The sequence below is a fragment of the Schistocerca nitens genome, chromosome 1, assembly GCF_023898315.1.
Source record: "Schistocerca nitens isolate TAMUIC-IGC-003100 chromosome 1, iqSchNite1.1, whole genome shotgun sequence".
NCBI classification, from domain to species: domain Eukaryota; kingdom Metazoa; phylum Arthropoda; class Insecta; order Orthoptera; family Acrididae; genus Schistocerca; species Schistocerca nitens.
The window spans coordinates 1,026,182,590-1,026,207,603 of NC_064614.1; the positions used below are offsets into that span (position 1 = coordinate 1,026,182,590).

The 25,014-nt window shown below is 43.0% G+C and overlaps 1 protein-coding gene across 1 annotated transcript in view; it reads left to right on the plus strand.

Moving 5' to 3' along the window:
* Positions 1-25,014, plus strand: part of LOC126196512 (estradiol 17-beta-dehydrogenase 2-like) — a 151,142-nt gene that overhangs the window by 94,198 nt on the left and 31,930 nt on the right. The window contains exon 5 of the mRNA XM_049934571.1: positions 12,611-12,743. Within this exon, the coding sequence (XP_049790528.1) occupies positions 12,611-12,743 (133 nt within the window). The remainder of the gene's footprint in view (positions 1-12,610; positions 12,744-25,014) is intronic.

Consider the following 25,014-nt stretch of genomic DNA (forward strand, 5'->3'; position numbering starts at 1 on the left):
TTTGATCTTCCTTCGCTGAGATGTAACGGGCGCGCGACGCGTCGTGTACGATCGATACCCCACTTCACAAATACAGCTGTGAACTTACAGAGGGGATTGATAGGAAACGTCATGGTATACTAGTATTGCAAATGGAATAAGAGACGTTGTCCGCAGTGCATAAAGTACTGGGTGATCAAAAAGTCAGTATAAATTTGAAAACTGCATAAATCACGTAATAATGTATATAGAGAGATACAAATTGACACACATACTTGGAATGACATGCGGTTTTATTAGAACCAAAAAAATACAAAAGTTCAAAAAATGTCCGACAGATGGCGCTTCATCTAATCAGAATAACAATAATTAGCATAACAAAGTAAGACAAAGCAAAGACGATGTTGTTTATAGAAAATGCTCAATATGTCCACCATCATTCCTCAACAATAGCTGTAGTCGAGGAATTATGTTGTGAACATCACTGTAAAGCATGTCGGAGTTACGGTGAGGTATAGGTGTCGGATGTTGTCTTTCAGCATCCCTAGAGATGTCCGTCGATCACGAAACACTTGCGACTTCAGGTAACCCCAAAGCCAATAATCGCACGGACCGAGGTCTAGGGACCTGGGAGGCGAAGCATGACGAAAGTGGCGGCTGAGCACACGATCATCACCAAACGACGCGCACAAGAGATCTTTCACGCGTCTAGCAATATGGGGTGGAGCGCCATCCTGCATTTTGATTCTAATAAAACCCCATGTCATTCCAAGCATATGTGTCAATTTTTACCTCTCTATCTACATTATTCAGTGGTTCATAAAGTTTTCAAATTTATACTGACTTTTTGATCACCCAGTACGTATATATCAGCGTGATCTTCGTAGTAACGAATCTGTAAGAAGGAATGTTACAGAGAACGTAACGGCGCATGTATGATTATTTCTTTATTCCCAAAAATGCTGAAAGCAGCGTAAATGTAAAAACCGCTGTCGCAATCAACTTCAAAACCCCAAATATTCAGCGAAATATAAAGGGGATTAGAAAGATTCCGTATAGGCGTTACTGCAGCGTATATGCAACGTATCGCGATTCCGATGTGGGTATACAGGGTGGTCCCTTGATAATGACCGGGACAAATGCTGTGTTGGCAGAAGAGCCAACACCGTGTTGCTAGAGGAGGCCGAAATGCACGCGTTTAATTACACGCAGATTGGCGTGAGTTCTGGAACAGTTAAATGTAATTAATATAGCCAATAAGGTACGCTGTTGCTGGAATACTTAACTTTAATCCATAATCGGTGTACATCGCTCTTGACGGTACATTAATAATAAGCTCAATATAAACTGGTAACGGCGCCTTGCTAGGTCGTAGCAAATGACGTAGCTGAAGGCTATGCTAACTATCGTCTCGGCAAATGAGAGCGTATTTGTCAGTGTAGGTCTCTCTAGACCTGCCGTGTGGTGGCGCTCGGTCTGCAATCACTGACAGTGGCGACACGAGGGTCCGACGTAAACTAGCGGACCGCTGCCGATTTAAAGGCTACAACCTAGCAAGTGTGGTGTCTGGCGGTGACACCACATTCCTCCCCCGCAAATCGGCGAACGGTTGTGTTATAAGGCTTCCGCCCGCCGTGGGGAGGACCCCATGTTGACGTATGCGACGAGGTGGGGAGCCTAACAACAGGCGAGGCTGTGCCACCCGCACCCGGCCATTCGGTCCGAGGGGACTAGGAAACGCCTGAAAACCTAGTCCAAGGTGCACGCCAACATGCGGTGTATGCGCCCTTAGAGAGACAGGAGGGGCCGAAGGGTCGACCTCCATCGAGTCGGGGCACCCGACGGGCGAAGACGCCATGTGGTCCGGAGCGGGCAAGAATTCCATGTCGGAGGACAGCTGGTCACGGGAAGTGATCGGCGGCGCGTGACCCAGGGAGGCGCCCGGCGGCTGCAGCGACGCGTCCACTGCGGGCGGCGCCGGCGGGAGGACCGGCGGCGGCGGCGGCGGCGGCGGCGGCGCGTCCCCATGGGGCAAAATAGAAGGCATCGTCGGTAACACCTGGAGATGAGGCGAGCCAGTAGATGGGTCCCCAGGGCGCTGACCGGACGTCACCGTCGCTGAAAGCAGACGGGGAGCGGCAGAACCCGTGAGACGATAGAGGCGCAGCTGATTGAGATGCCGGCGCACCTCACCAGAGGCCCCCAAAACCAGATACATAGCGCGGCCGAGGCAGCGAAGAATGCGCCCTGCGAGCCAACGCCGTGAACCTCGATAGTGGCGATAGTATACAACGTCGCCTGGAGCAAAAGCAGGTGGCTGCCGCTGCACAGTAACCTGATGCGGCGGATGTAGCAAAGACATCAAGGTTCGATGAGGACGACTGTGGAGCAACTCAGCCGGCGAACGAGGACAAAATGAGCAATAACGCGTCCTCCCGAGAATGCGACTCTTTCAACTTCAACATCTGGAACTTGAAAGTCAGAACCAATCGTTCAGCAGCACCGTTTGAGTGAGGCGAAAACGGCGCGGATGTCAGATGTTGAATACCATTGGCCTTGCAGAATGACTGAAATTCTGCGGACATGAATTGTGGGCCATTGTCAGAAACAATAGTCTGTGGAAGACCTTCAAAACAATAGATAGCGGATAACGCTTGGATGGTGGCAGCTGACGTCGTGGAAGACATCCGGACAACAAAAGGAAAATTACTGAATGAATCTACCACAACCAACCATCGAGCATTCCAGAATGGACCAGCAAAATCGATGTGTAAGCGTTGCCAAGGGGAAGTGGCTTTTGGCCATGCAAAGAATTTCCGCGGTGGTGCGGTTGTTGTTCGGCACACGCCATGCAAGAAGAGCACATATTCGTAATCACAGCATCGATTCCGAACCAAGTACAGTGCTGACGAGCAAGTTGTTTCGTTCGCACTATACCCCAATGTCCTTGGTGGAGAAGCCGTAAGACAGAGGACTGTAGCGAACGTGGGACCACGACCCTGGGCTGATCATTATCAGAACGCAACAGCAAAACACCACGTCGAACAAAAAGTCTCTCCTTGTGAGCAAAAAATCGGCGAACCAAGGGATCCTCGATCCGTGATGTCGACAAGGGCCATTGCGTAGCAACAAAACGCAAAACGGTAGCAAGGACAGGGTCAGCAGCTGTGGCTGTAGCTACACGACGAAAATCAATCAGAAACGATTCGACCACGTCATCGGTTTCCGAATCAATGAACAGGCAAGCAAGTTCGGAGGAATCGAATGCGCTATCCTCAGCAACAGGCAAACGGGACAACGCATCAGCGTTTCTGTGCTTAGCAGTGGACCGATACAAGATATCGTAGCGGTACTGCGAGAGGAAAATTGACCAGCGAATAAATTTCTGCGCTGTACGTGGAGGTACAGGCTTGTTCGGATGAAAAAGCGATGTCAAAGGTTTGTGGTCTGTGATGATGGTAAAGTGACGACCATACAAGAAATCATGAAACTTTGTAACACCAAATACGAGAGCCAGAGCTTCTTTCTCGATCTGTGAATAATTTCTTTGCGCAGACGAGAGCAAGTTGGACGCAAAGGCAATAGGGCGATCGTGCGAACCATCTTTGTGCGCAAGCACAGCACCGATCCCGAAATCCGATGCATCCATTCTGGGGATCGAATGGCGTAAGGCAAGTATTGGAAAGCAACGCCGATTTCAACTGGCGAAAGGCGCGTTCGCATTCCGTCGCCCAGACAAACGGAACACCTTTACGGCGTAAGCGATGAAGCGGAGCTGAAATGGAAGAGGCATGTGGCACTTATCTGTGGTAATAATTAATTTTTCCCAGCACACTCTGTAGCTGCTTCAAATTCTGTGGCGAAGGCAAGCCTTGTAGGGCACGGAGGTGTTCTGGACTGGGATGTATGCCTTGGGCATTGATTACATGTCCCAGATAGGGTAAGTCACGAGCAAAAAACACACCTTTGTCCTTCCGCAAGCGAAGACCATTTTGTCGCAAGACCTGAAATAATGTTCTGAGATTGGCTAAATGTTCTTCTTCCGTCTTTCCGGAGATCACAATATCGTCCAGTAGGGACCGAGGCACAAACAGTTTGCAGATACTGCTGAAACAATGCAGGGGCGGATGCACACCCGAATGACAGTCTTTTGAATCGGTACAAACCAAGATGCGTGTTAACCACCAAAACGCGCTGGGATTCCTCGTCCACTGGTATTTGCAAGTACGCATCTGCTAGGTCCAACTTCGAAAAATATTTACCCGGGCACAGTTTGTCAAAAATATCTTCCGGGCGGGGTAAAGGAAAAGTTGCAATCACTAGTTGTGGATTCACTGTAGCTTTGAAGTCCACACAAAGTCTCAATTTTCCGGAAGGTTTTGGCAAAATTACTAAAGGTGATGCCCAGAGAGAAGCCTGCACACGTTCAATCACACCTTGTGATTCCAAATCGTGTAATGTTCTGGCGACCTCATCACGCAATGCGTGGGGAACATTGCGCGCTCTGAAAAATTTCGGTTGCGCGTTTACTTTCAGTTCCAAATGTGCTTCATAGTTCTTAGCGCAACCAAGGCCCGGTGCAAAAATGTCCGCAAATTCTTCACATAGACGAGAAACACTGGCTGAAGGCACAGTCTGATTCACTGATAGGACCTGATTGACTATAGACAAGTTAAACAACTGAAATAAATCTAAACCAAACAAGTTCACAGCAGAAGAAGAACGAAGGACGTAAAATGACACAAGTTTTGTTTGTCCCTTGTATGTTGCAAGAAGGCGACACTGTCCTAACACAGGGATCTTGTGACCTGAATATGTAGTTAGCTTAACATTTGCGGCACGCACCGGAGGTTTGCCCAGCTGTTGGTACGTGTCTGTATTGATCAATGAAACAGCAGCTCCGGTATCAAGCTGGGATGGTATCACGTGGCCATGAATGTCCAAATCTACAAAAAGTTTATTGTCCTGCTGACGACAAGAGCGACTGTCTCGTGCAACGTGAACAGACACTGGTACAGAATCACTTGCGACCGGACGGGATTTCCGTCGATGTCGACGCACACTTTTTGTGGGACGAACACAGTCACTGTTAGAGAGAGTGGCACTGGGCGGAGTGGAATTAACTACATGAATTTCCATGGGCGAAGATTCACGAGCCTGAGTATTCTTGGTTCGATTCCGATTCCGGCGCGAAGCAAAGGGCCTGGAATGGTTGTTAGTGTCCGATCTTAGCTTTTTCTGGCAAACACTTTGAACATGTCCTTTTTTATTACAGAAAAAGCAAATAGCTTCTCACGCGAATGTCTAGTAGCACACCGCGGGCATGATTTTAGCACTGCGTTTGCTTGCTTGCGCGGCACACGTAGCGGAGGGCTTGGCGGCAGACGCGGACGAGCGCGAAGGCTATTTACTGTTCCGTGCAGCTCGCCCGGCGGGCCGGTTAACGTGACACACAGCAGGCGAAGTGGCAAATGATTCCTGAGCAAAGTCAAGTGTGTCTTGCCGATCCAATGTGTCTATCACTTGTTGAAGGGAGGGATTGACTAGTTTCAAAATCTGTTCCCTTATACGAACATCAGAAACGTTCTGTGCAATTGCATGACGTACCATAGTATCTGAATAAGGGAGTCCACATTCACACTCAAAAGCACAATCCCTAGTAAGGCCTTGCAAAGTTGCAACCCACTCCCTATTAGTCTGACCGGCTGTACGTTTTGTACGCAAGAACGTATACCTTTTGGCAACTACATTGACTGATTCTTTGAAATATGCATCTAATGCCGACAAAATTTCTTCGTAGGACAGAGTTGCTACGTCGCGTCGGGGAAATAATTTCACTATCACTCGGTACGTGGATACGCCGACGCTTGCTAATAAGAAAGGCTGCCGCTCGTTACCTTGAATTCTGCAGGCGGCGAGATGGAATCCAAATTGGCGTGACCACTCCGTCCAGCTTTCCAGTGCCGCATCAAAAGGACGGAAAGGTGGTGCAACTGCGTGTTGTGGCTGTGGTAGCGGTGGAGCGGCGGCTGCCGCATCATTTTGCAGCGCACGTTGACCCTGGACGAGCTGTCCAAGGGCATCCAATAAGGCCTGCGTCTGCTGATTCTGCAAGCGATAAAATTCGGACAGTACATCTGGAGATTGTGGCGAAGCCATGACACAAGTAATTTAAGCAAGTTTAAAGAAGAAGACCCTTTTTAGACTCGTCGCCGTGTGATGTGTTGGCAGAAGAGCCAACACCGTGTTGCTAGAGGAGGCCGAAATGCACGCGTTTAATTACACGCAGACTGGCGTGAGTTCTGGAACAGTTAAATGTAATTAATATAGCCAATAAGGTACGCTGTTGCTGGAATACTTAACTTTAATCCATAATCGGTGTACATCGCTCTTGACGGTACATTAATAATAAGCTCAATATAAACTGGTAATGGCGCCTTGCTAGGTCATAGCAAATGACGTAGCTGAAAGCTATGCTAACTATCGTCTCGGCAAATGAGAGCGTATTTGTCAGTGTAGCATCGCTAGCAAAGTCGGCTGTACAACTAGGGCGAGTGCTAATAAGTCTCTCTAGACCTGCCGTGTGGTGGCGCTCGGTCTGCAATCACTGACAGTGGCGACACGCGGGTCCGACGTAAACTAGCGGACCGCGGCCGATTTAAAGGCTACCACCTAGCAAGTGTGGTGTCTGGCGGTGATACCGCAACAAATATCTCACGAAACAAACACCAAACGAAAAAACTACAAATAACGGAACTCGTCTAGCTTGAAGGAGGAAACGAAATGGCGCTATGGTTAGCCCACTAGATGGCGCTGCCATAGGTCAAACGGATATCAAATGCGTTTTTTAAATAGGAACCTCCATTTTTAGTACATATTCGTGTAGTATGTAAGGAAATATGAATGTTTTAGTTGGACCACTTTTTTCGCTTTGTGATAGATGGCGCTGTAATAGTCACAAATGTATAAGTACGAGGTATCAAGTAACATTCCGCCAGTGCGGACGGTATTTGCTTCGTTTTACATTACCCGTGTCAAAATGGACCGTTTACCAATTGCGGAAAAGGTCGATATCGTGTTGATGTATGGCTATAGTGATCAAAATGACCTATGGGCGTTTGCTATGTATGCTGCTCGGTATCCTGGTAGACATCATCCAAGTGGCCGGACCGTTCGCCGGATAGTTACGTTATTTAAGGAAACAGGAAGTGCTCAGCCACATCTCAAACGTCAGCCACGACCTGCAACAAATGATGATGCCCAAGTAGGTGTTTTAGTTGCTGTCGCGGCTAATCTGCACATCAGTAGCAGACAAACTGCGCGAGAATCGGGAATCTCAAAACGTCGGTGTCGAGAATACTACATCAATATCGATTGCACCCGCACCATATTTCTATGCACCAGGAATTGCATGGCGACGACTTTGAACGACGTGTACAGTTCTGCCACTGGGCACAAGGGAAATTACGGGACGATGACAGATTTTTTGCACGCGTTCTATTTAGCGACGAAGCGTCATTCACCAACAGCGGTAACGTAAACCGGCATAATATGCACTATTGGGCAACGGAAAATCCGCGGTGGCTGCGACAAGTGGAACATCAGCGACCTTGGCGGGTAATGCATGGTGCGGCATTATGGGAGGAAGGATAATTGGCCCCCATTTTATCGATGGCAATCTAAATGGTCAGTGTATGTTGATTTCCTACGTAATGTTCTACCGATGTTACTACAAGATGTTTCATTGCATGACAGACTGGCGATGTACTTCCAACATGATGGATGTCCGGCACATAGCTCGCGTGCGGTTGAAGCGGTATTGAATAACATATTTCATGACAGGTGGATTGGTCGTCGAAGCACCATACCATGGCCTGCACGTTCACCGGATCCGACATCCCTGGACTTCTTTCTGTGGGGAAAGTTGAAGGATATTTGCTATCGTGATCCACCGACAACGCCTGACAACATGCGTCAGCGCATTGTCAATGCATGTGCGAACATTACGGAAGGCGAACTACTCGCTGTTGAGAGGAATGTCGTTACACGTATTGCCAAATGCATTGAGGTTGATGGACATCATTTTGAGCATTTATTCCATTAATGTGGTATTTTCAGGTAATCACGCTGTAACAGCATGCGTTCTCAGAAATGATAAGTTCACAAAGGTACATGTATCACATTGGAACAAGCGAAATAAAATGTTCAAACGTAGCTACGTTCTGTATTGTAATTTAAAAAACCTACCTGTTACCAACTGTTCGTCTAAAATTGTGAGCCATATGTTTGTGACTATTACAGCGTCATGTATCACAAAGCGAAAAAAGTGGTCCAACTAAAACATATTTCTTTACGTACTACACCAATATGCAATAAAGAGTGGGGGTTCCTATTTACAGAAACGCAGTTGATATCCGTTTGGCCTTATGGCAGCGCCATCTAGCGGGCCAACCATAGCGCCATCAGGTTTCCCCCTTTCAAGCTAGACAAGTTTCGTTCTTTGTAGTTTTTTCGTTTGAAGCTTATTTCGTGAGATATTTGGCCCGGTCACGATCAATGGACCACCCTTTATAAGCAACGACATTTTGTGGAGGAATTATTTGTGCCTTTCCAGCGTGCATGCGGAAACGTAAACTATGGCGACGTTCATTGAGTCCAAACTGGACTAACCTGCTGTTACTCTTACTTTCCGAAGGACAAACAGCGGTGCACATCCACCGGATAACGAAAAATGTGTATGGGGCAGCATGTCTGTCGAAAACCACCCTTGAGGAATGGTGCGCCAAGTCCGTGCAAGACGCCGGTCTATCAGGTAAGCCAGTCTCATCCAAGTTGGAGACGCTAAAGCACTTGCGTAATAGCACTGGTAACTCCACATGTCATCATCATGCCTTTGCTCCTTAAAAAACATCTTGAAGTGTCGAAGATTACTGTCGGACGAAGTTGTGCAGCACTCAGTTATGGAGCTCTTCGAGCATTAAACCACGGTGATTTACCAAACTTGTGTCCTTAGCCTGATGCGTCGGTGCTGTATTTGCCTCAATGCTCCTGCCGATTTTGCTTGACTGGCATACAGATTCAGAACTGAACGGCCTTCGAACAGAAACCTTTTGGTCGTCCCTGACACACTAACGTGACAAAAGTCATGGGGTACCTCCTAATACGTGTCGGACCTCCATTTTCCCAGCATAGTGCAGCTACCCGAAGTGGCAGGGACTCATTAAGTAGTTGGAAGTCCACTATAAAAATATTGAACCTTGCTGCCTCTATAGCTGTCCATAATTGCGAAAGTATTTTGTGCACGAACTGGCCTTCCCATTCCGTTCTACAAAAGATCGATCGGATTCAGTCGGGCGATCTGGGTGGCCATATAATTCCCTCCAGTTGTACAGGCTGTTTTTCAAACCAGTCGTGAACAGTTTTGGTCCGGTGAAATGGCGCATTGTCATATATAAAATTTCCGTCGTTGAAAGTCTTAAAATGGTCCCCAAGCAGCCGTACATAACCATTTCCAGTCAATGATCGTTTCAGTAAGACCATAGAACCCAGTCCAGTCCATGTAAACACAACCTACATCATTATGGAGCCACCATCAGCATGCAAAGTGCCTTGTTGACAACTTGGGTCCATGACTTCGTGGAGTCTGCGCCACACCTCGAACCCTACCATCAGCTCTTACCAACTGAAATCGAGTCTCATCGGCCACGGTTTTGCAGTCGTCTAGGTTCCAGCTGGCGTGGTCATGAGCCCAGGAGAAGCGGAGAAGCGCTGCTTCCGATGTCATGATGTTAATAAAGATACTCGCGTCAGTCGCCTGCTCCAATAGCCCATTTATACCAAATTTCGCCGCTCTGTCCTAACCGTTTCTGCGGTTATTTCATTCAGTATTGCTTGTTGTTAGCACTGACAACTCTACGACAACGCCGCTGCTCTCTGTCGTTAAGTGAAGGCCTTCGACCACAGCCTTGCCCGTGGTGAGAGGTAATACCCGAAGTTTGGTATTCTCGGCACACACTAGACACTGTGGATCCCTATCGAGTTCCGAAATGGAATGTCGTATTCGTGTAGCTCCAGTTACCATTCCCCGATCAAAGTCTGTTAATTACTACTGAATGGCCGTAATCACGACGGAAACCTTTTCACATGGATCACCTGAGAACAGATGACAGATCCGCCAATGTACTGCCCTTTTACACCTTCTGTACGTGATACTACTGCCGTCTGTATATGTGCATATAGCTGTCCCATGACTTTTATCACCTCCACATGTATTATAACTACAAGTCAGGGACAAATATAGTAAACATGATTCATTTATTCTACTCATGGTTAGACTATGTCGTTATCGAGGATGAGCAAACAGCATAAGCATAAATGTACATTGATACTTGCGCTTAGTTACTTGAACATTAACTATAATGTAATAAAAGGACGTCGTTCATTATTTAAGCGAAGACTATTGAAATAAAATAACAAAAAAAAAATACCGCAGGTATCAAGGAGTGTTTATTGTTTTTCTGGTTATACTATTGTATATAATACAATATAATATAGCATAATATAATAATACCAATCTCAAAGAAAGCAGGTGTTGACAGATGTAAAAATTACCGAACTATCAGTTTAATAAGTGACGGCTGCAAAGTACTAACGCGAATTCTTTACAGACGAATGGAAAAACTAGTAGAAGCCGACCTCGGGGAAGATGAGTTTGGATTCCGTAGAAATATTGGAAAACGTGAGGCAATATTGACCCTACGACTTATCTTAGGAAATAGATTAAGGAAAGACAAACCTACGTTTCTAGCATTTGTGGACTTAGAGAAAGCTTTTGACAATGTTGACTGGAATACTCTCTTTCAAATTCTGAAAGTGGCAGGGGTAAAATACAGGGAGCGAAAGGCTATTTACAATTTGTACAGAAACCTGATGGCAGTTATAAGAGTCGAGGGACATGAAAGGGAAGCAGTGGTTGGGAAGGGAGTGAGACAGGGTTGTAGCCAATCCCCAATGTTATTCAATCTGTATATTGAGCAAGCTGAAAAGGAAACAAAAGAAAAATTCGGAGTAGGTATTAAAATCCATGGAGAAGAAATAAAAACTTTGAGGTTCGCCGATGACATTGTAATTCTGTCAGAGACAGCAAAGGACTTGGAAGAGCAGCTTGACGGAATGGACAGTGTCTTGAAAGGAGGGTATAAGATGAACATCAACAACAGCAAAACATGGATAATGGACTATAGTCGAATTAAATCGGCTGATACTGCGGGAATTAGATTAGGAAATGAGACGCTTAAAGTAGTAATGGAATTTTACTATTTGGGGAGCAAAATAACTGATGATGGTCGAAGTAGAGAGGATATAAAATGTAGACTGGCAATGGCAAGGAAAGCGTTTCTGAAGAAGAGGAATTTGTTAACATCGAGTATTGATTTAAGTGTCAGGAAGTCGTTTCTGAAAGTATTTGTATGGAATGTAGCCATGTATTGAAGTGAAACATGGACGATAAATAGTTTGGACAAGAAGAGAATAGAAGCTTTCGAAATGTGGTGCTACACAAGAATGTTGAAGATTAGATGGGTAGATCACATAACTAACGAGGAGGTATTGAATAGGATTGGGGAGAAGAGAAGTTTGTGGCACAACTTGACTAGAAGAAGGGATCGGTTGGTAGGACATGTTCTGAGGCATCAAGGGATCACCAATTTAGTATTGGAGGGCAGCGTGGAGAGTAAAATCGTAGAGGGAGACCAAGAGATGAATACACTAAACAGATTCAGAAGGATGTAGGTTGCAGTAGATACTGGGAGATGGAGAAGCTTGCACGTGATAGAGTAGCATGGAGAGCTGCATCAAACCAGTCTCAGGAGTGAAGACCACAGCAACGACAATAACTATTGTATTTCTTATGCATAGTCACTTATTCTGAGGATCTGCTCACTTCCTCCTGAACTGGACTGCAGTATAGCAGTGTATTGGCAACGGCGCCACAGCCCTCGTTCACATATCCCGATACTCACCAGTCACCGAACAGTACCATATTCTGTTGTTTCAGCTGTCAGCCCTGAGATGAGCCGGTTCGGGGCAGGATCCCACTTCTGATAGCGCCACCAAGTTGATAGCTGTCACGTTAATTTATGCACGTGTCCATTTTCAGCCGATCGAGGTGGCCAAGCGGTTCTAGGTGCTACAGTCTGGAACCGCGCGACCGCTACGGTAGCAGGTTCGAATCCTGCCTCGGTCATGGATGTGTGTGATGTCCTTAGGTTAGTTAGGTTTAAGTAGTTCTAAGTTCTAAGGGACTAATGACCTGAGAAGTTAAGTCCCATAGTGTCCAGAGCCATTTGATTTTTTGTCCATTTTCAACTGCCTGTATTAATACTGTGTAGTACCTTCTTTTATGCAAAATTCCTATATGAATAACAACAATATCAATAACAATAGTAATAATAATAATAATAACAATAACAAAAAAGTAGGACAGTGACTTTAACACTGTGTAGTACCTTCTTTTATGTAATATTCCTATATGAATAATAACAATAACAATATCAATAATAATAATAATAATAATAATAACAATAACAAAAAGTAGAACAGTAACTTTCACATCAAGTGTGGGACATTACAGGCAGAGTGCCAGTTCCGAGGGTGAGTGCATACTGCCTGTCCAAAAGTGCGCTGATAATGTTTACCAAGGTCTTGAGAATGGAAATGAAGGAATGGTCCGTCTCTGTCTGCACTGTGGAACCTCCTCTTTGTCAGTAAGTATATTACGATACGTACAACACGCAAGTTTTCTCGTACGTTGTGAACTATGTGTACAGAGTTGAGTGTATTAATTTTCAAGTGAAAAATGAACAATACTCCCTAACGCAACGGTCTCACATGCATGGAGTTTTATTCAGTAATGATCAGCAGGAAATAACACGTGTCGGATCACTAAAAAGGCGAAAATGCTCCTGTTTAGAAGACTCTGACTGAAAAGTGGGGTACCAGCTACCTCATTCTACCTTCCTCAGCATCTTAAAAAATTTTCCTAAAAAGTTTGCCACGCAAGCATATCCGCGCTCTTTTCTACAAGCAGTTCACCTCTCACTTCCACAAACTCACCTAACTATCTCTCACTTACATCCACTGGGCCGCCCACTCCCACTTGCCCATTCTCACTCACTCATTCAGCCCAACTCGTTGTCATTGTCTCTTTGTACCTCTCTGCCATTGTCTTCCATCTCAGAACCACAGTCTCCTTCTTCCTGTCCCACTTCTACTTTCTCCTCTCACTGACACTCCCACTTGCTCTCTCTTACTGCTACTGTCTCATTTGATTCCTCCCACTGCTGCTGTCTCTTCTCACTCTTTCTTACTCTCTTCCTCGTCGTCATTGTCATAGATTCTGTTTCTCATTATCACTGGCTCTCACCTACTTCCACATTCTCCTCCTTTCTTTTCCTGTCCCATTGGCAGTGTGTACTTTACTCTTTTCGTAGCGTTGTTATGTCACTGTCAATTATGTTCCGCTGATACTGTGTCCTCTTTCTCTGATACTGCCCCTGTCTGCTTCGCTGTCTCTATACCACAACCACTGTCTACTATCGTCCAGTATTTTTTTAAGTTTCTGTCTCTTTCCCACTGTCTCTGTCTCCTTCTCTCTTAGGAAAAAAAGCGCGAATATGTTCACATGGCAAAATTTTTAGGAAAATTTTTAAAGGTGCTAAGGAAGGTAGAATGAGGCAGCTGGTACTCCACTTTTGAGTCAGAGTCTTTTAAACGTAGCACATTACCTTTTTTGTGCACCGATAGTAACACTTTCCTCTTGGTTCCCTGCTTTTCGCTGCCACAGCAGGGTGTGTCACTCATATGGAAATAACTTTATGGGTCGATAAAATGTTGGTAGTACTTAGGTGAAATTGAAAAAACACAAAACTAATTTTACATTTCAAACGGAATTTTACGTGCACAAATTTTTGCGTGAGAGATTTTAAAATATATCGAAAAAATTACACCCATTTCATGTGCATAACAATATTGGAATCTGCGACTCGGTTTTGGTCCCCAAATACCAAGTTTTTGGGTGTTTCTAGATAACAGATAAAGATTTTTGAAAACGGAGAGATGGTACTTTTAGACAAATTCCTGGAGAACATAATGTCATTATTTAGATTTTGCCTCATAACGGGTCTTACACGCATATTTTTCGAGTGGAAGTAGAGTAACTTTGAACCTCTGTATCTCGGAAAAGATGAAGATATAAAAAAATATTCAAAGATCTTGGAAACAAGGGTCCAGGAAAAAGTCGTAAAAATTTCAAGTAATTACTGTGCATAGCCATCTTGGAATCCGCGACTCGGTTTTGGTACAAAAAATTGGAGCAGAAAACCTCTTTTTTGGGTTTTTCGAAGGAACCACCCGGGAACTAATTGTGGTTCCCTATACCCCTTAAGGTGCACCGTAGACTACATAAAATACAAAAAGAACCAACCCATCTGATGCATTTGCCTAAGCAGGAGGAAGTATGTAATAGTCATACTTTGACCCTGTTCTGTAAGAGAGTGACAATGCAACGATCCTTCTGTTGGATATACGAAAGGCTATAGAAAACGACCCTACCTTTCTATCATCAACAGAAACCGAGGTACGAGCCCCGGTAAAATGTAGTTTCTATGTGCACCTTTTTGGAACATATTAGGTACCGCATGTTGTCGCATGCGTACCACTAAAGGTTGTACACCTTATGGGACCGAAATCACAAAGTCATACGCCTATGGATAGATTGGCCAGGACAACTATTTCATTATACTGTGTAGCTTCCTCTAGATACATGCAATCACGCAATCGTTCGCAGCAACGACAATAGAGCTGCCGAACGCCATCTTGGCCGCCTTCTCCTGTAGTCGTATTTCTTCGCGTTATTTTGGAAGAAATGTGTAACGTTCAGTGATGGACAGTTCCTATGCTATTACTCGCCAAGGATGTTAACAGGCATCTTATTTTGCTGTGAATGAACCCTCTTACGCTCTGCAAAGTATACGTTGCGTTGATTAAATGTTGCAAAATGAAACTGTGTGTCAGACCGACATTGGTGTCCGGATACTCCACAGAGTGTGAAGACGGTGTCAGAAGCGCATCATTCAACTAGGACAGAGAGAGTGCTCACTAAATGCCGAATATGCGAAGTGCCGCCGCGGAGTTTTCTCCAGACGGCGGGCTCTTTGAATCGTACACTGAAGTGATAAAAGTCAGCATCGTGTCGTGCCTCCTTTTGCCCGGAGTAGTGCAGCAACTCTACGTGGCATGGGCTCAGCGAGTCGTTGGATGTCTGCTGCAGAAATATTGTGTCATGCTGCCCCTATAGCCCTCCATAATTACGAAAGTGCTGCAGGTGCAGTGTTTCGTGCACTAACTGACCTCTCGTTTACGTCCCATAAATGTTCGATGGGATTCATGCCGGGCGATCTGGGTGGCCAAATAATTCGCGTTAATTGTCCAGAATGTTGTTCAAACCAGTCACGAACAACTGTGACCCAGGGACATGGTGCATTGTCATCTATAAAAATTCCATCGTTGTTTGGGATCACTAAGTCCCTGAATGGTTGCAAATCATCTCCAAGTAGTCGAACATAACCATTTTCAGTCAATGGTCGTTTCAGTTGGACTACAGGATCAAGTCCATTCCATGTATACAAAGCACACACCATTAGGAGCCACCAAGAGCTTGCACAGTGCATTGTTGACAACTTCGGTCCTTGGTTTCGTGGGATCTGCGCGATATTCAAATCCTACCATTAGCTCTTATCAACTTAAATTGGTGCTCATCTGGCCAGAGAAGGGTTTTCCAGTCTTCTCTGAATGAGAGGCTCTGCGATTGTGTGGCTGCAGATTCCTCGAATTGCGCCAAAGGGTGGTTGGGTTTGGGGTTCCACTCAATAGATCAGGTGTCCATTATACGCACGAGGCGGCTACACGGGTAGCAGGGGCTGTGTGGCGTGGACTGGGAGGGTTTTTAGGTTAGAGGATCTCGGGAAAACACAAGAAGGGCTTCAGCCACAAAAGGTGCAGGCCGAACACAGGAAGAACGTAGATACAGGAACCATCGGTATAACAGTTGCAAATTGTCGTAGCTGTCTTGGGAAAGTACCAGAGCTCCAAGCGCTAATAGAAAGCACTGATGCTCAAATCGTTAAAGGCACTGAAAGCTGGCTAAAGCCGGAGATAAGCTCAGCCGAAATTTTTGCGAGGAACCTAATGGTGTTCTGAAAGGATAAGCTAAACACGGTTGGTGGTGGCGTATTTGCTGCTGTTAAAAGTAGTTTATGTTGTCGCGAAATTGAAGTAGATAGTTCCTGTGAGTTAGTATGGACAGAGGTCATTGCTGGCAACCGGAATAAAATAATAATTGGATCCTTTTCCGACCTACCAATGCAGATGATACAGTTGCTGAAAGGTTCAAAGAAAACTTGAGTTTTATTTCAAACACGTACCCAACTCATACGATTATAGTTGGTGGTGACTTTAATTTACCCTCGCCATGTTGGCGAAAATACATGTTTAATTCCGGAGGTACGCATAAAATATCATCCGAAATTGTGCTAAACGCATTCTCTGAATAATATTTCGAGTAGTTAGTTCATGAGCCCACGCGAATAGTAAACGATTGTGAAAACACAGTTGACCTCTTAGCAACAAACAATCCTGAGTTAATAACGAGCATCAAAACGGATACAAGGATTAGTGAACACAGGGTTGTCGTGGCGAGACTGAATATTGTAATCCCCAAATCCTCCAAAAATAAACCAAAAATATACCTTTTCAAAAAAGCAGATAAAAATTCACTTGACACCTTCCTGAGAGACAATCTTCACTCCTTCCAAATAAATGATATAAGTGTAGGCCAGATGTGGCTTGAATTCAGAGAAATAGTATCGCCAGCAATTGCGAGGCTTATACCCAATAAATTAACAAACGACGAAGCTGATCCTCCTTGGTACACAAAACGAATCGTACAGAGCGATTCCCACAGTACTTTTTCGACTCGATCCGTATCTCACTGACTGTTGTAGAGCGAGGGGATCCGGCCACCGCGTACTATACAGTGGTGTACTGAGTATACACGCTTGTGAATCGGAACATTTTGGCTACTGAAAATCGCGAGATTGAATGCCGTCTTCTAGCGCTGCGGCCATGTGACACAGTGAGGAAAGTATGCAGGTGTCCCAGAAACGTTGTAATAAACTTCGAGAGGTTATAATGGTGCCTCGATAAACAAATAGAGGATAGCAACCCGCGTCCAGAAACGTCATCCAACAACGCTACAGAGTGTCGAAGTACTAGGCGCCAGCGCCTGCTAGTAGGCTACTCCTTCTGCAGCAAATGTAGCTTTATATGCTAACAGGCCGTCGGTGTAACGTATAGATATGTTGTATGTTATTCAGCGATCACGACTGATGGCCATGATCGCCAGTGGGGAAAGCGGAACGAGCTGCTGCGTAAAGACCTTGTCTCCTTCGAATGCAATGCCTTGTTGGATGATGGTTTCGGTTAGGTGTTTCCATGTGCAGTTTCATTTTCTCCTGGAACCCTCTAAAAGCTGGTGATAAATATAAACTGCAGATGGAAACCCATGTCTGAAACCGTTATCTACTGAGGCAAGAGAGCGTCGCATGAGACGCCTGCCTACGCAGCAGCTAACTCCCACTGAATAAAAAACAACGCTACGAGACGTCCCACCTACGGTCCGTCAGCCTACAGCCACGTTTCTTTGCCGAAAGAGTGGCCTACTGGCAAGCGCCGGCCCCTATACCTTCGACGCTCTGTAGCGTCGTTGGATGACGTTTCCAGACGCCGGTTCCTACCCTCAGTTTGTTCCTCAAGATACCCTCTACAATTCCTGTAAGTTTGTCGCTACATATCTCGGACATCTTGTACAAGCGAAGCACACACGTGGGGAATTATTCTAGCCACGATGTGCGGTAAAAATGGGAAATCCAGTGACGTGTCAGTTTGATAAAGATCATATGTTTATGGCCTGCAGCCTGCGAAAGAACATCTCGAAAACGTCGAAGATGGTCAACAGATCACTAGTAGATTCATTTAACCGGTTCTAGCTCGCGTGGCCCAGCCCTGGCTCACGCCAGGACCGATCTAAGTTGCACAGGACCAGTTAAATGGATCTACTACACTCAAAATTACAGGTCAATATTCACTTACTTTCCCTTAAAAACACCTGTTTTAGTATAAATTACTTAGAAAATTAATAAAAATGAACATTTTTCTTATCATATTCACCTATTATAAAATAATTACTTTTTAATACAAAACGTTGACAGGCAACCCTATTGGGGACTGTTTAAATGATTGAGAACGTTGACATAATTTTTGTGTTCAAACAACATTTATTTTTTTCTAAAAAACAGACATAAACTATGCTAAGCAGTTTATTGATTGAATACTGTAAACGACTAACAGGTGGTTTAAGACTACACTGGACAAGTATCCTGAGTGGCAGAAGTGAGTCAATAACTCTTGCCCTAAAAATGTGGATAACGCAATCTGAATTGATCACACGCAGAGCAGACATTGATTGATCAAATCCACTGTAGTTTCTCTACGTAGGTGCACCTGAGAGCAAGTGGCGATTGAGATCTGCACGCCCTGACAAAGTCGGAGCGGCAGTACGTTACCCTGTTTGCTTCGTACAGCCATGTAACTTGGAGCTGGCGAGATGTGTGCGGGGGAGGTGAGACGTGGAGGCGGCACCCGTTGCCTGGTCGTATCAAGGACCAATTTGGCTCACTTATATGACAGAGCACACAAGGACACCAAACGTCAAGACTGGTAAACTGCAAACAAATAAGTGTGCCCTCGGCAAACGAGTTGTCTGAGACGTTTGAAGTCACACTGCCGGTACAGTAAGAACATCACCAGAGGCTCCCCAGTCTAAATTACTCGCAAGTGAAGTCAGTCTCAGGACAGGTCCCAAATACCAACCACACATGCCAGAGCCTCGACTAGAAGTGCTTACCAGACCAATGTCGCACACCCAAGTGCCTCCCCAGAAAAACTCCGTTTTTCCCGCAAAGTGCATGGACGACACTGTCTTCACCCTATCTTGAGCCAATCGCAGGACTCTAGAGGCGCTGAATCTCCCCTCTCACACGACAGCAAAAACTCGTGTTGAACCAGGGCAAGAGTTAAGAAAATTGTGTCTCTGAAAAAAAAAAAAAAAAGAAACCGCCAATTACTGCCTTTCTTAAGTTTTCACAGACGGGGGAAGATGATTTTTTCCAAGGTCGTGTCGCTTCCCACGGCAACATGTGAACAGATTCGATTTTAAGGATCTTTATCTAAATCGCCTGTACCTCGGAGATTGTTAGTCCTAGCTATGAGGTGTAATAAAGATTCTATTTTCAAACGTTTCTCAGACGCCGCAGGTTTATTATACAACCGAGGCGGCTAAAGGAAGTGGTTCAATGGCCTATTTGCACTTTCGGCGATACGAAAACTGTTGAATTTTTATCACTCGTGGGTCTGCACACAATGCCCCGTTTACGACTTCACTGTGTAGCTGCGACCCTTCAGACCGTCGCCCCCCCCCCCCCCCCCGCCCAGGCTTCTGCTGGCGCCGTGGCATATCACGGCATTGTTCTGCTGGAGACCTGTCTTGAGGAGGGGTTGCCCTGTCTGACCTGTACGGCTGTGGGCCTGTCCGGCAAGATTTACTAAGGGATAGGCTCGCTGCCAATTGCTTTCAACTCCCAACATGACGTTTCTATGAGCTAAGAACCATAAATATAACTCATGCTTTTAGCGCCCTACTGGGCTCCATCGTCTGCTCAGGTCGTTAAATTTCTAGAGCCTCGCTCAAGATACATCAGGCTGTAACAAAATCTTTAATAATTTTCCGTCTATGAAAAATAGATGAGAGCGTTAACTTGTCCTCTGCCAAGGTGAATATAAGAAAAATAATTTATCGTTTTTTAAGGGTACATTTAAGATAAAAGAATTTAATTCATTCTCACAAAGAATAATTCATATTACAATTTTTCTGGCTCTCTATTTGAGTGTATTTTATTACTTAACTGAGCAACTATAATTAATTTAAATAAAAAATTCGCTCTCAAAAAGTACAAAAATCTTTGACGCGATTTGGACGAAACCCAAAGGGCTTTTCCTTGATGTTTTATTCTCTTTATGTCTTTCCACCCTCTGGGTTTTTTGAAGTCCACCTTGAAGTCCAGGTAGCTGTCCTTCTTAGCATCTGGTCCTGTCATCTTTAATTGAAGGGGCAGAGCTTGAACAGCAGTGACTGGATGATTGGTGATCCCCATTCCTTGGCTGGTCAGTCCACCCCCACCCTGGGCACTCCAGGAGCAAATGTTTTCGATGGCAGTTTGTACATATAGTTGGAATCTGAATGACAAAGTACATTCTAAAAATGCTGTTTTCATCAGTTTATTTTTGGGTGTAAATAAATTATTCTCTCCATGTTTTCGTATTTTTTTTTTTGAAGTGATGTAATGTAAATAGCATGTAATGTACCTCTAAAACACTCAAAATAAGATTTAAAAAGAATATTTTATGTTAAAAACGAAGTATATTCGCGTACTGTTGTAAATGGCAATTGCTTCATTGCCATCTCCGAATGAAGTTATGAACTGCTTAATGAATGGCGCAAATAGAAGAATGTACACGCGGGATTGAACAATCACGAAGAATCCGGCGCATACAGCGTTATCTCATTCCCTCTGACACCAGGACTGTGGGCAATGTTGTGCTAGGTCAGAATTGTCTTATCTAGAGGCCACACGCTGCCAGATAAATAGAAGCTGGAAATTCCCAGAACTGTCAGTTGCCTTAGAAGGCTTACACAGGCAAGACCTATGTTGTTTTGTATGGATGTGTGGGGAGCGAACATTGATCTCATACAAATATTATCAGATTTTGAAAATTCAAAATGCTAACATAATCTACATTACAAGAGCTATCTGAAATGTATTGCCGGCCGAAGTGGCCGTGCGGTTAAAGGCGCTGCAGTCTGGAACCGCAAGACCGCTACGGTCACAGGTTCGAATCCTGCCTCGGGCATGGATATTTGTGATGTCCTTAGGTTAGTTAGGTTTAACTAGTTCTAAGTTCTAGGGGACTAATGACCTCAGCAGTTGAGTCCCATAGTGCTCAGAGCCATTTGAACCATTTTTTTGAAATGTATTCTAATTGATGTACTAAATTTTTTCAGATTTTATTTCCTCTGTCTTTCTGAAAATATTTCAGAAAAAAAATTTAAACTTGAAGTTAACATTTCAACAACTTCTTCTAATTTTTTGTTCATATATATTGTTAAAAATTTACAGTAAGTATTCTGTGCTGTTAAATTATTCCTACCATACATTGTTACATATTCTAAAGTCTCTGAAGCAATTGTTTCATTAAAAGTTGCACAAAGTTTTCATAGCATTTACTGTGAAGTTACAATATTCATGCTACAAGTCATATTGAAAACATAGATCAGATCATTGGAAATGAAATTATATAGAGTTAGGTCAGTGTGTGGTCTGATAGTGTAACTCATTTAAAATCGAGAAATGCATCATATGCTTTGAGAAAACTATATGGAGGATTACTATTCTATGTCTCCTGTGGGAGAATTTCGTTTCTTTCATTTTTCAGGTATGTATTTTGTAGATTAAGGTGGTCGTATAATGAAGAGTGAAGTAACTGATTATTTTTACAGTTTGTCTGAAATCTAACAAATATGAAATAAGGTGTATCAAATTTGGCTCAGTTATAGTAATATGTGATAGAATGGTCAAAATTTTTCTTACCACTCAGTCCTGCAACTTCTACAGCTTGAGTTCATAAAAAGATATTGGCATTCTTAGATTTTTGAGAATATTTTCTCGTTGTTTTAACTCGTAATTTGGTTCATATTTAACAACCGAATTTTCATCGATTCTATTACAGATATTTCCTTCCTTAGGAATTGTATCTTTAATTTCAACTCTAGCGTCATTATGATCAGGCCATCTAAGATTTGCATCTCCAGAACTAGAAGACCTAGTAAAAATTAAAGTTAAATCTCTTTCCCACACAAATTCTTTATAATCTTTAAGAAATCCACCAAGTAGTAGATTTTAATTTATTAATGTTACAATTTATGAAGACATTTCTAAAACAACTGTTACATAAGCACCATTACAGTCAATCAGATTGTCATTTTCAACTGTTACAGTAATGTCTAAATCTTGAATAGGATAAGAAGTAGGAATATCTACAGGATAACGTGGTTTATGAATTACTGGTCCACCAAATTCTGTATTAGGCTTAATAAAGCAAAAATATTATTTTCTGAATGAAAATGATCACTATGTTTTACAAACATTCCATCAGCTATAATAAAATATATATTTATTGATTCTAATGGAATACTTTTAGGAACATCATTACAAAAAGTCTTTATATTAGCTTCAATAATTTGATTATTAAATCCTAGCAAACTTGCAGTACTATATTCCTTTATATCTATATACAACTTATCATCACTTTCATTAGTAACACTGCTTCATATTTCATCAGCTTTAATGTGAATAAATGGATTTCTTGAATGAATAAATTTTTCTGATTTTTTAACTATACTGATCTACAGCAATTTCTAATGTCTCTCCATCACAATATAATTAATTATTTTTCAATGTATTAATTGGAATTAAAGAAGTTGTATAAAAAAAGAAACTAATGTAATGTTTTTGTAAGTTTCTCTTATTGGAACAGTTAAAAATTTTTTTTAAGAACAGATGATTTATCACTCATTTGAAATAGATAATCCATTTGTATTGGTAAAAATTTATTTGAATAAATGACAGACTTGGAAGCAAAAAGAAAAGTATTCCAGCAAAGAACTCAAAAGATAAACATGCAAACTTTTAACAAATTCTATTTTATGTGCAATAATAGGAGCAAGTGGTTGTGGAAAAATTACGTTAATGATTGATAATTATATTCTAGCTCCAGGATGGTTGAACTGGAATAAAATTACTCATTTGTATGTTTACTTCAAAAGTTTAGATCAACCAAAATGCTCAGAATTTATAAAAAGATGTGAAAAATTGAAGATAAGCATAATGAAAAAATTGCTAATTTTATTGCAAATAATGATAAAATTATTCCATTAGATCAATGTCTACATAATTCAGTAGTAGTATTTGATGACTTCATTCTTGAAAATCAGAATATGGTTAGAGAATATTTTACTAGAGGAAGACATAAAGGAATTGATTGGCTCAAACTTACTCAAAACCAGCAAAACAACTAGTTAGAGATAATCTTAATTTTTTAAAATGTTTTCAGATAAGATGATGACAATTTAAATCATATTTATCGTGAGCTTAATGATGGTGATTTAAAATTTGATTATTTTAAAGACATGTGGTGTAAATGTTGGAATGATCAATTTGGATTTTTTATGATAGACTTGACTAAAAACCTAAATGAAGCTAACTTCAGAAATAAAATGCAGAATTTCCACAATGACTTAAACCTCAAACATAAACGTTATACATAACATAAACGTTAAAAAAGAATGTCAAACATTAACGTTAGATGTTAAAAATGTTTAATGTTGTTTCATCTCTAATAAACGCTCGCAAAATACGACGTGAAACATGTTAAAGAAGCTAAGCGGAGTAGAAGGAAAGGTGAAGACTTAAAAGAACAATAATTCAAGCTTTGGAAAAACAACCAAGAACAGAATATGAAAAATATGAGAAAGAAGATCAACCAGTTATCGATGATACTGAACAAGTAAAACAAGGAATTATAGGATTAGGTGACAATTTTCTGGAAGCTATTGATGAAAACCAAACCTCTCATCATTATACAGAAGTTTTGGAGATGTACCAGAAATTAGATCTTATGGAAGTCCATAATGTGATTATACATTAAGTGAATTAGAAAGATGAGGAGCATTGGAAACGTATGAAGAAGAGATTAAAAGTAAAAACAAGACATCCACTGTTAAAAAAAATAATGGATAGTGATGCTAAAAAAGTTAATGTTAGTGAAAGAATGATAAAATATATTAATCACAGTAAAGATAAAGTTTTTGGATTGCGACCTGTTAGTATATTTAAATATGTTGGTAAATTACCAGTTGAATTCAATGGAGAAAAATTAATTAATAGTGAAAAGATGTATGAAGGAACAGATGGACAATGAATCTAACTAGCGCATTGTTCTTTAACATATGAAATAGTAAAAGCTTACACAACTTTTTGATTAGCTCTGACATGAAACTGGACAGTGATCAGTTATCACCACCTCCAGTGTCTATGGCGAATGGCCATTAAGGCCTGAGCGACTGTCCCTACCGAGCGAGGTGGCGCAGTGGTTAGACACTGGACTCGCATGCGGGAGGACGACGGTTCAATCCCGCGTCCGGCCATCCTGATTTAGGTTTTCCGTGATTTCCCTAAATCGCTCCAGGCAAATGCCGGGATGGTTCCTTTCAAAGGGCACGGCCGACTTCCCTCCCCGTCCTTCCCTAATCCGATGAGACCGTTGACCTCGCTGTCTGGTCTCCTTCCCCAAAACAACCAACCAACCAACCAACTGTCCCTAAGTACTGGTTTGACACAGCAATCATAGAAAAACAGTGAGAAGAACGATTTATCAGAGTCAAAGTCTGTGCAAAAGGTCTGAAGGTATTTTCACATATTTTTCTATGCCTTGGCGGCACGTTTCCCACCGATAGTTTTCTAAATGCGTCACTCAGTGGTAAGACAACCCCTAGGCACCGATAAGTCGGGCCATGGGCTGCCTCAACACTCTGTCACATAAAGTGCCACCCTGACTACACGTCCCTGCACAACCAGCACAGAGCTGGGCTTGTGTCACAAACTGCCAACGGTCTCAGCCAGCAGTCTGAGCCTTAAACCACTTATCTCCGGAAATATCAACATGTTCCGCCGTGGGTACATTGTGACGTAGTTCGTTGGCATAGCCATGTGTATTCCCTAGGCGGTATACCACGTCATAATCAAA